The 11,457-nt window shown below is 48.5% G+C and overlaps 4 protein-coding genes across 4 annotated transcripts; 2 read left to right on the forward strand and 2 right to left on the reverse strand.

The window, feature by feature from the left end:
• Positions 1-686: 686 nt before the first annotated feature.
• On the forward strand, positions 687-2,798 carry CPAR01_04260 (HET domain-containing protein; the record flags this gene model as incomplete). The annotated part of the gene is made up of 2 exons (XM_060488541.1): positions 687-1,555; positions 1,619-2,798. 2 exons carry the CDS (start codon positions 687-689, stop codon positions 2,796-2,798), a joined length of 2,049 nt encoding a protein of 682 aa, XP_060352747.1.
• An 845-nt stretch (positions 2,799-3,643) lies between these two features.
• Positions 3,644-5,005, reverse strand: CPAR01_04261 (uncharacterized protein; the record flags this gene model as incomplete). The annotated part of the gene is made up of 1 exon (XM_060488542.1): positions 3,644-5,005. The coding sequence occupies one exon, from the start codon at positions 5,003-5,005 to the stop codon at positions 3,644-3,646; it is 1,362 nt and encodes a 453-aa protein (XP_060352748.1).
• A 1,452-nt stretch (positions 5,006-6,457) lies between these two features.
• CPAR01_04262 (uncharacterized protein) lies at positions 6,458-7,674 on the reverse strand (the record flags this gene model as incomplete). Its single annotated transcript, XM_060488543.1, has 3 exons — positions 6,458-6,824; positions 6,880-7,367; positions 7,438-7,674. 3 exons carry the CDS (start codon positions 7,672-7,674, stop codon positions 6,458-6,460), a joined length of 1,092 nt encoding a protein of 363 aa, XP_060352749.1.
• Positions 7,675-9,071: 1,397 nt separating this feature from the next.
• On the forward strand, positions 9,072-11,041 carry CPAR01_04263 (uncharacterized protein; the record flags this gene model as incomplete). The annotated part of the gene is made up of 4 exons (XM_060488544.1): positions 9,072-9,129; positions 9,210-10,030; positions 10,087-10,200; positions 10,256-11,041. The coding sequence occupies 4 exons, from the start codon at positions 9,072-9,074 to the stop codon at positions 11,039-11,041; spliced, it is 1,779 nt and encodes a 592-aa protein (XP_060352750.1).
• Between the last annotated feature and the right edge of the window lie 416 nt (positions 11,042-11,457).

Below are 11,457 nucleotides of genomic sequence, written 5' to 3' on the forward strand. Positions count from 1 at the left end.
TATCAAGTGCCATGCTTACGACACTGCCCAGTGTGAAAGAGTCTGACATTCGGCACAGCCCCATCGAAGAACAATGAGGGGCTATCTCGCAGCACAATTGGTTCGAATGGGAAAGAACAATGCAATAGTAAGCCCATTTGGTTCACGACCTTGTACATAACAAAACCTTGGGTAGATAGCCGTCCGCAACTCCAGCAATGTCGATTCAATGCAAGACTACTGGGGCTCATTCATCAAAACACAACAAAGGGTGGTTATTGTGCTTAACTGAGGCTTTTCTGCCTATCCTGGTCCGATCGTAGCCCTATTTTGTGTTTACCTAACATCACCGTTTTTTTTTTTCTTTTTTTCGTTGCATATCGTTCAATGCATTTCTGCCATCCCTTTATCCAGCTGGAGTAGTCAATCCAACAGGCTGCTTGAAACCGATAATGCTTGTAGTTTTTACCTTGGTCGTCCCAAAATAATTCTCAATAGTGGAAGGATCAAGAAGGCTTGAAGGCAAGGATGCTGATGGTGAGATTCAATGTAGGAGCTAGTCCTAAGTAAGCAAGCTGGATGGATGATGGTTAAACCACCCCGTTTACCCCTCACTCCTTACTAGGATATATTGCGCGCTTACTCTGAACTATGGTTCGGCGTGTGCTATTCAATTGCTACAACGGCCTGTGCTCGATCAAACAACAATGGCCGAGGACGGTGCTGGTATGTCGCTGTGCAGTACCTGCTTAGCTATCGACCTACTCAACATCCCCGCATACCCAGATAAATACATCCTGAATAAAGGATCTATTTTTCGACCCACCTTGAGTTTGCTGCAACTTTGGGGTTCTTGGAGAGAAGAAGAGGTGTCACAATTTGGCGTTCAATTCCACCGAACTTTCGAAGACCTGTTGGACGCCTCAAAAGATTGCGCTATCTGCGCCGCGGTTCTTCACGGCGCTCATATCTTTAAGAGCTGGCTTACCCAATTGAGCCAGCAAGATAAGAAAGATGAACACATCAGCAAGTACCTTGAGGACGGATCAGTTTGGGACATGCGACTTGTCAAATACTCCCAGGACACAGAAAACATCCTGGTCATATCATTCGACGCTGAACACAATTCCATCCGCCTGATCAGTGCTTTCAGACTGTGCGTTTCAGATGACAGCGATCCATTGAGCGCTTCGATCACTGGACGGTGCTTGAGGAAGAACCCAACAGTTGACTCAATGACCGACCAAGTTGCGAAATGGTTGAGAGACTGCGACCGAGAGCATGTTCAACTCAGGTGCTGTGTAGGCGAGAGGTGCTTGCCGACGAGGGTTCTCGATGTGGGCATCGATGACAAGCAAACCTACATCAAGTTATACGAGGCTCGGGATGCATGCGGGAAATACGCCGCTTTGAGTTACATGTGGGGTCAAGGAAAAGATCATTTCAGGACCACCATGGCGAGCCTTGAGGAACACAAGGAGGGCATCATTACTGCGACTATGCCCCAGACATTTCAAGATGCTGTCACCATGACGCGCAAATTGGGAATACGCTACCTCTGGATTGATGCGCTCTGGTGAGTGCTTTTCAGTCTACAATAATGCCATTATCTAGAACACAATGAGCTGACATCTCACAGCATCGTTCAAGACGATATCGCAGACTGGAGCAGGGAAGCTTCCACGATGGGCGATGTTTACTCGAATGCTTACATCGTGTTTTCTGTCTTGAAATCAAGTGATAATGGTGTAGGCTTCTTGGGTCCGCCCGAAACACCCCCCTATGCAAGTTGTACATCCACTGCTGCCGGTATGACTGCCACTCTCTATGTTTGCGCAATACCTCGCACGCAGGCTTGCTACCTCAGTAGCGAGGACTATGTGTGGGATGAGCCTCTCTCGAAGAGAGGCTGGACTCTGCAGGAGCGTTGGCTTGCGCCGCGTCTTGTCCATTTCGGTTCACAGCAGATGTCGTTTGAGTGCAACGCGTACTTTTTGTGCCAAGATGGAACGAAATTCTCAGGGCGCTACAGCGATGCCAGAAAAGACTGGGACACCGTCGAGGAAGACGAGCGCGCCCTACGAGCTTCTACCGAGTGGACAGAGCTTGTGACCGAGTATTCTTTACGGAAACTTACCCGTGGCACGGACAAGCTTCCCGCTATATCAGGTATCGCGAGAATGATTGCAGGTCAGATCAACGATCAGTACGTCGCTGGACTTTGGCGCAAGGCGATGATTGAAGGATTGTCATGGGAGTGCACTGAACCTGATCAAGCTGCCACGCATTACCAAGCACCATCTTGGTCTTGGGCATCTCTCAATGGGCCAATTTCGCAGCAGAGCTTCGGTAACTTAATGGGCGATAATGGTCCTGAGGTGACGATTTCGAGCCTCTCGAGGGTTCTGGATTGTGTAATTACACCAAAAGGCGAGGACCCATACGGCGAAGTTCTTACCGGCTCTTTAAAGATAGAAGGATTATTCAAGACCATAGGTCCTGTGGACTGTCACACAGAGACGAAGGTGAAGTTACACCTGAAGGGTATTCCCGGAGCTGTCTCCGAAATGAAGTTTGATACCACAGAAAGCGCAAGGGAGGCGTCGAATGCAACACTCAGCTGGTTTATGCTGTTTCAAATGACCCAAATGCACGAGAAGCCTGGGGCCAAGCTCCACATGCATCAAGAAGGTATCGTCATTATACCCACGGGCGATGGCTCGTACCGACGCCTTGGAAAACTACGTATAGATTATGCTACCTGGGGAGACAATAAGCTGGGAATCAACTTTGAGACGCGGAACTTGGTTATAGTATGACGCCCATTTTTCACTGAGTAGAGACGGAGCCCATGCTCTTATGTCACAAATAGATTTTCAAGTAGTAGTCTCTATATAATGTATATGATAAGCGAGCTGGTCGCTTTCTTAACCCACCTTAAAGTTCAATTTTGCTCCGTTTTCCTCGCTGTCGTGATGGCTTCAACCTTCCAAGGCCTCACCGTACGTCACGTGATCTCGGTTACATAATCACCGAGGTTCACCTCACTTGCACCCTCTATTTCAAAGCAAGCTTCGTACCTATTTCATACTTCCAATAAACAACCGTCCTCTTTCACCTTATACTTATTCTATTAATTAACATTCATAACTAATATCAAAAACCTAACTATATAATCTAAACTTAAGAACAAACTTTAGTTATAACAATACATAACTTAATCTCATCCTTTTCAAATAATTCTTCTAATACTATAACTCCATACCTAAACAGATAAATCTAAGGTCTACCCTAAAAGCTCACCATTAGTATATCTTCTTCTTATCAATTTAAAATGAAATAGAGCGCGATTCATTAACATTTAAAAGCTATAGTATAGAACAGGTACAGACGTCGATCCGTACTTAATCTAAGCATAACTCATCAGGCTTTTACAAGTATTATATACTTATTAGTACTTTAAGCTATTGGCATAGTGTGTATGCTCTTACGGAGTACTAGCCCTAGGGTGAAAAAAATAATCAATATTTTTCTACCAACTTAGGTGTGTATATAGTATCCAGGTATAGTAGGAGGAAGGGAAGCTCATGAAGAGTAGCCGGGGTAGAGCCTCTGCTGACTGATGTCACTTGGCAAGCAGGTGAGATAGCGGTGCTCGGCTCTGTTACTCAAACTGCCACCAGTCAAAGTTCAACAGATAGTCGGTTCCCTCTCCAGTAAAGCTGAAGTAGAGATCATGACTACCTTCAGCACCGGTGATAGGGCATGTCACGGTCGTCCATGATTGCCATCCACCAGTGCCCGTAACAGAGCAAGTGCCGATGAGGGTCCCATCAAAGCTGTCAAGGCGTATCTCAATGTGACCACCGGCGGTTGCGGATGATACATTAGCAGTAAAATTTGCCGCTCCGTTCCCGAATTCGACGCCCTTGACTTTGATGTAGTCGCCATCGTTGATGAAGCCAATAGCCATACCACCTTCGCTGCAGACTTCTACTTCAATGCCCTGAGACCAAGCAATCAATTCTGCCTCTTGTCTTTCAAAAGCGTTGACGCCCTTTCTTTGAGCCGGGCCTTCAGCAGTCATCTTCATCTCTGGGATAGATCCATTGGACAGGTAGCGAAAGCTCTCGACCGCAACAGATCGAGTAAACCCACCTCCACCTGGTAAAGCGCCGTTGTGGTAGAAGAAGTATGAGATGTCGCTGAAATCAACTACACCAGGATGGTTTGTAAAGCTGCCGCCCTCCGAGGGCATGACAATGCCTTGATAAGTCCATGGCCCCGTGATGGTAGGTCCCGTGCTGTAACGAATATTCTCCTGACAACAAACAGCTGCATAGATCATGTAGTAGAGATCTCCTCGTTTGTAGGCCCAGGGACCTTCTTCAAAGGCTGTAGGACGCCCTGTAGTGTCATTCCGAGCGCCGAACCCATCAACCGTAAGCTCGACCTTTGTAATGTCGCCGCTGTATGAGATCATGTCTTCGTTGAGCTTGACATACCACAGATCCGGGTTGCCCCAGAACATGTAAGCTTGTCCGTCATCGTCAATGAACACGGTGGGGTCAATTTGGCCATTGGCGAGAAGAGGGCCACCGATAGCATCGACAAATGGGCCAGTGACACTGTCGCTGACACCAACGCCGATGGACATGAGCCCCTCGCGACTGGTCACCGGAACGTAGAAGTAGTACTTCCCATTCCGGCCGATGACCTGGCCGGCCCAGGCATTGGCACTGGCCCAAGAAAATGTGCTGATATTCATGGGGCTGCCATGATGTTGCCAGTTGACCATGTCCGCCGAGGAGAAGAGAAGCCACTCTCTCATGTCGAAGTTTGTTGAGCCATCCTCGTCGTGGCCAGTAAAAAGATAGACTCGGTCATTGACAACCAGAGGAGCAGGATCCGCAGTGTAGGACGTTTGAACAATAGGATTGTCAGCTTGCACCGTGCCGAAACTGCAAAGAAGGACCGAAGAAAGCAGTAGAGCGTGCTTCAAACACCAGCTGTGGGGATTCGTCATCACGAAGAAGTATTTTCCAGTGATGGAATGTTTCCAGTGCGATTGTCCTCGAAAGAGTGATGGCATTCGCAAGTTGATCTGATAAACTGAAGGTAGTGTGATGTTGAGTTACGAGTCCAAAGACTATTGATATAGTACATTTTCCTGCGTAATATATACAATTCTGATTGTAACTTTTAGAATTGTCTATCGTACGACTAGGGCCTGCAAGATTCTATCTGATAGAAATGTTATACCAGAAGTATGGTGTAACATAAGTATTTCTCCGTCCACCTGCACTACGCCGGGTGCGGATAAAATTCACAATTACCAACCGCATCAATCGGATCCTACCGTTACTGCGGGTACCACGAGGTCGCACCGATATGCGGAAGAGGCGATGGTATTGGTCTCGGCAGACCAGCAGCGAAGGGCACGCTGCAGATCTTCGGAAGTTTTTTTTTCACGGAATAGGCTCAAGTCTATTTCTCTACCCACTTGAACACAAATAATACTGGGCCTTGTTAATAACCGACATTAGAGGTACCCTCATGTGACCAGTTGTCACATATTTACCTGCCTTGCCCACTCCAGCCACCTCAATTACTAGAGCTCGTCCCCTACAGTCATTGCCTCATGACGAATCGTTTCAGTCTCGGGATAGACGCCGAAAAATTATTCACAATGCAAAGCCAGTAGCATTTCCTCGCATGTGTCTAGCCAGTTTACATGGCACATACTATGACTTGAATCCGAACGCCTTGGTAGGATGTAGAAGAAGGCCGAGTAGGTAAATCATGGGCCCGTTTAGCAAACCCTGAGCTGCAATGTAACCTTGGATTTTTGTAACCCCTCTTGAGTCTCTCGATTTCGGTGAGACCATTTCGGTTTTGTAATCGGCAGCCCCAAAGGTCAATCATTGAGGCTTGGCGATGTCGTGTCTCTACCCTGGCTTGATCACCAACGAGACATTGAGGGTTGGAGATGAAAATTGATCGTGGCGTTGCAGCATCAGAGCCTTCGATGAAGGCCCTGTTTATATCATAGAAGTATTCATACTTTTGCTTCTAAGTCAAAATTACGACTGCCACATTATTTTCCGAGGCTCAAGGGTGCGCGTAGATGGATGTGGAGAGCCAACGCCTCTCAAAGTATTTTGCCTGCTTGATTACAATCAAATCCAGTCTATTATCAAAGTGGGTCCATCCATAGTTTTCGTGATAAGAGTCGCTCTCATTCTCTATTTGGTGGGCGTTTGTGGGCTTCCGCAGTTGAGGTTGATGTTGTTTGAGCCTAGATGTCATATTCGTAGTCCAGCTGCAAGCTCGCTGCTTTGCTTTCGCTGCCTGGACCTTGCTTTTGAAAGCAACGGAAATTTTTGTCCAAGTGATAATAGTCTCACCTTGAGGTAGGTTGAAGACAAAACATCAAGCTCAACATTAGAGTGATTATATTATGAGGCTCGGGAATATTTCAGGTAGAGCCCGTCTCTGCAGCATCTTGTGACCGCTTGCGAGCACTGTTTTCGACCTTGATCTCGATTGTTTTAGTGATCCCTGAGGTGATAGTATAATCAATCATGCCAAAATCGCGGGTACTCCTGTCGGAGCCGTCGCTCACGTTCTCTGGCGGGAAGAGCGACGATCGGCTTGTTCCGGACTCCCTTCGAACCTGTAAATTTACTCTCTTTCCACCGCTCCATACGGAGGCGACTTGTGTTCCATTGTCTCCAGCTGAAGGCAGACGCTCTTGACTTGAGTTTCGCCTATTCGCAAGCCGAAAAGAAGAATTCTCATGAGTCGTTTGCTCATGCACAAGACGGGATGCCAGGATGTCAATGCTGCAACGGAAATTAGTCCTTCAAATTAACTAAGTCAATGAACAGTAAAGCTTACAAGATCATCACCGGAAACATACACTCAAGTGTGTAAACAAATCTGTCGATCTGGCCTGCCACTGTCCGGGCTTGCTGAACTGCGGGCTGGAAAAAGTAGGTGACTGCCCTCGTGACTCCGATCAATGCCAGGATGGCAAGGCGTATCTCTGTGCTTCGCATCAAATGCTGGAAGAGAGTCGGCGCGATTGATGCCCCTTGCGATATTGACTTTGCCGCCGCAAACTTGCGCAGGAGGAAGAAAGCGCTGAGACACTCAAGCACAGCTAAGGATGAGAAATAGCCAACATGGAGACCGTTGATGGTTGGCATTAGATCAGACTCTCCGTTCACGAGTATCTTCACCCGAGAAACCAGTATCATCATCCTGAGAACAAAGATGGTCCCTATCACTATCCAGAAAAGAGTCATAAAAATGATACGGTCGCGGCTGCGCAGAACGCGGGTGAGAATAGCATAACTGTAGAATGAAATGCCTGCTTCTTGAATCTGAAGTTAAATTAGATTGAAGTCTATCCATGTGAGCCTGTACTGAAAAGAAAATGCAAACGCGGCGTACCATCCACATGACATCCGCAACACCAGACGCAACCGCCGTATTCAAGATGGGGTAGTCTGCATAGAAGCTGTAATAACATAACCCATTTGCGATAGAGCCTGCGACAGAAACAACAATAGGTATAAGTGATACGGGCGAAAAGGCCGTGATGCCAGCAATGATGAAGCCAAAAAGTGTGTTGGCCACGCCGATAGTGCTCAAGATGGCCCAGCTTGTCTCGAAGTAAACGATGGCCATCGCGGCGCCTTGGGTTGCAGGCGCATATGCAACTTCGCAGGGTCAAAGCTTTCACATCACGGCCTCCACATTTGTCTTATACACTTTGTGATGCGCGACGGGCGCAGTCAGGAACATAGAACGCCCGCTACGCCCCCCCCTTCTTACTGCAGAAAGCTGAATCTGTTACGTAGACGCCATTTCCGGGTCCTTCTCTTGCGCTCCAATGGCTCCCCTCCGAGCCACATCTTGGATTTGTGGCTGGCATCAGGATTCGACGCGCGCCAATGAGCATTGCGGAGGGCTTAGACTAATACCGGTTTGTGGGGTGAAAGCTGGGGTAGACATGAATGATCGCCTAGAACATGCGCCTATTTCCCCAGCTTTTGTCCGCTCAACGGCTTGATTGGTTCCCCGGTGATTGTCATCATTGCCATCACTGCAAGGTCGTATCACCACCGTTGAAGCCGGTGGGATATATCTTTCCCCGCCTGCGGCCTTCAAATGAGAATCTTTTCACGCCTTCTCTACTCGATTATACAGTCGCATAGTTGCCTGAGACCTTGTTGACGTCCCTAAAACGTATACCATGTCCCTCCAGATCCATGCCCATGCATGTTGGATCACACGAAAGATGGTTCACGCGTGTCTGGCAGTTTTGCGCTAGACAAGTTACGTACAACCTTGAGGACAGGAAGGGAATAGCGAGACCATTATACCCAGAATCTTGCAGGTTGAGTGGCAGCCAACAGAGGTTGGTCAGGCGACTCTTTGACCTTTTGTGTAAGCATGGACGTCTTCTAGAAAGAGGTTTAGGCAACCGATCGAGGAATCCTTTCCCCTCCTGCGGGCACACCTTCCCAGCAAGGGTTGAGTGGCCGTCATCTTGCGTGCCTCAATACCAATGAGGGTAATGATCGTAACTTTTCAGCTTGACGGGCGCCCCGAGGGGATATTTGCCGGAGCAAGAGAAGCGGTTAATATCACATCCTTGTCTACAAGACTCTGAAACGTCAAGTTACACCTGCTTTAACCTCACAACGTAGTCGTACAGGTACGCCTCGTCTTCTGAAATTGGCGGGGTAGAGATCAAGCAATCCGAATTGGGCCGCTTCTTCCTGCATGATGCATCTTGGCCACATGTTTCCCACATGGCAATAATATCGGCACGCGATTTCCTGCAGATCCTTTTACCGGTGAGGTTCGCATAGAAGACTTTTCGAAGAAGGTTATTGCCATCGCTTACGCACCACACTCTTCCGCCATCTTCCACGAAGGCAGATACTTTAAATTGTGCTTGAGGTCAGCTCGAGCTGCGCCACTTTCCGACGGCTGTGTTTGAATACAAGACACACTCTCATCAATACATCTATGATTGACTTCTCTTCCAACAAGAAATCATCCTCACATCATACAGCATGCTGCTCTTTACAAAGCCTATGCCTCCAAAGATCAGGAAGAAGAGAGCAAGGACAGGTACGTAGTCGCACGGGTACCGAAGACGGGATGGAACATATAGCTGACAGTGTCGACATATAGGTTGCTCTAGTTGGTAGGTGATCTCATGCCTCGGCTGATTGGTAGCTGCTCACACCTTCCCAGCAAAGAAGCGAGAAAAAAGTGCTGCGAGCGGAAGCCTCGATGCACACGCTGCACTGAGAGAGGGTTGGAGTGCATCTACAACCCTGTCGAGCCACGTCGCAGCAAACATGCCAATGGGATAGCCTCGAAGACTCCCCGTAGTGTTTCTCCAACGCAACACTTTAAATCGAGACGATCTTTAGAGACTGTCTCGGATGGCGGCTTCACTGAACATCCAAGGGATGCTCACTCTACATCAAGTCACTCACCCCCTGAGACACCAGAATGGGCCAGCTTCAGTCAATTCGACTTCTGTGACAAGCCAGTTGATCAGCTCGCAAATTTTGATCGAGAGAGTGATTCACTGAGTAGCTCACGGTTCGACTTTGTCCCGCTGAACGCAGAGTTATCCCAGTCCAGCACCATCGATATCGCGTCTCTGCTGTCTGGCCTCGAAATACCGCAACCGTCATTCACAAACCTTACAGACTGCGCCCACGAAAGGAAACTCATTCACCATTTCTCCAGCGTTCTTTCTCATTTGATCGTCTTCACGGAAGAGCCGGACAATCTTTTTCAGGGTCTCATTCTGCCATTATGCTCTGATAACTCACCCGTCCTTCACGCCATGTGTGCCTTCGCCAAGGGACATCTTGAGTATATGGGCGTGCAAGACTCCAAGCATTCTTCAAACTACAGGGTTCTCGCTGCTGAGGGTGTTTTTCAACTTGTGCAGCAGAACTGCCGGCAGGAAGAAGTTTTGGCGGCAACCATGCTGCTCGTGTACTACGAATCTGTAAGCATTTTCCCCTCATCAGGCCTTCAAATAAGATCAATACTAACCAGTAAAAGCTCACCTTGACAGGAGCAACCAACATGGTTCTTGAGCACCTGAGAAGTGCCTTCCTTGTGCTGAGTTCGATTCCACTGTCCAAGAAGACCCGCAGTATCTTGTTCCTTGAAAAGGTATGTTGTTTGACTCCCATGGTCTCGCTGGCGCCATGACTAAATCAAAGAAAAGGCTTTCCAATTTTACGACGTCATCACTGCCCTTTCTTTAGGACGTAGTCCAGTCTCTACTGTGCCCGCAACTGAGCATGTTTACTCCATGGCATCACCTTCGTCCAAGTCGGCCCAAAATGGTCCTGTTGATCCGCTTCTCGGTATGACTGGCAATCTGTGGCCAGTCCTTTACCGTCTCAGCACTCTCAAGTCCTTAAAAGGGGACTTGGATGGCGCGGTCTCCAACAATCAACCAGCCAAAGCCGCCGTTCTTCTGATGGAGTATGAATCCACGGTCAAGGCAGTGCAAAAGGCTCTCCAAGACTGGGCGCCTCCGGTGCAGTCAGACGACGACTTTGAGCCTTTTTGCGATTCGGATGCCCAGGGTGCGTTCCGCGCCATGGTTCACAATTCCATGGCATATCGCCACGGTGCTTTGGTATACCTGAACCGGTCGATCCACGACCATCCAGTTGACCATCCTGCAGTTCAGGAAAACTGCCACCTGACTCTGGAGAACTGCGTTGCGGTCATCGCATCTGGTGGACCGGTCAATGCGCTCCTCTGGCCTTTATTTGTAGCAGCATGCGAAGCTATAACGGATCAGGACCGAGGTCTCGCAAGGTACGCCTTTATTGAAATTGAACGTAGGCAGGGCATGATCAACATTGAAAGAGCTCGTGCAGTTGTCCTTCATCAATGGGCTGCTGCGACGTCGGGCAAAATGAACGGCGGCTGCAATACGGGCGCTGAAGCATGGAGGGAGGTTGCGGGGAGTATGGGAATGACAATTATTTTCGGTTAGATCGGGAACTTAAAGGGGGCATCAGGATACAGGACACTCGTTTCTTTTTCATACTTACCTGTTTGTAGACACCATAATCACTAGACCCTAATTTGTACTCAGACGCCATAGACATAGCTAATTCAACGACACTATGAAAGAACTGCACACGGCTTTTGGGCACAAATGCTTAGCCTAGGTATTGTTGATGATGGCTCTCCACAGTCGTGACCCAATTGAGCGGCACCCGTGCAACCCCGGTCCGGGCCTTTGTGGGTCGATACCGAGGCGGGACTTGGGACCGGGCCGCACACTAGATCCCGTTAGCCACGGACGGCCCTTCTCTGTTTGTATGCAAAGCTGGACCAAGGAGTGAAGAAGATCGGGGAATTTTCCTGCCATCCAACCTACTTGGTCCTGAGCTCTCAACGCTAGAG

This window comes from Colletotrichum paranaense, assembly GCF_030867605.1.
Source record: "Colletotrichum paranaense strain IMI 384185 chromosome Unknown Scaffold_3.1, whole genome shotgun sequence".
NCBI lineage: Eukaryota > Fungi > Ascomycota > Sordariomycetes > Glomerellales > Glomerellaceae > Colletotrichum > Colletotrichum paranaense.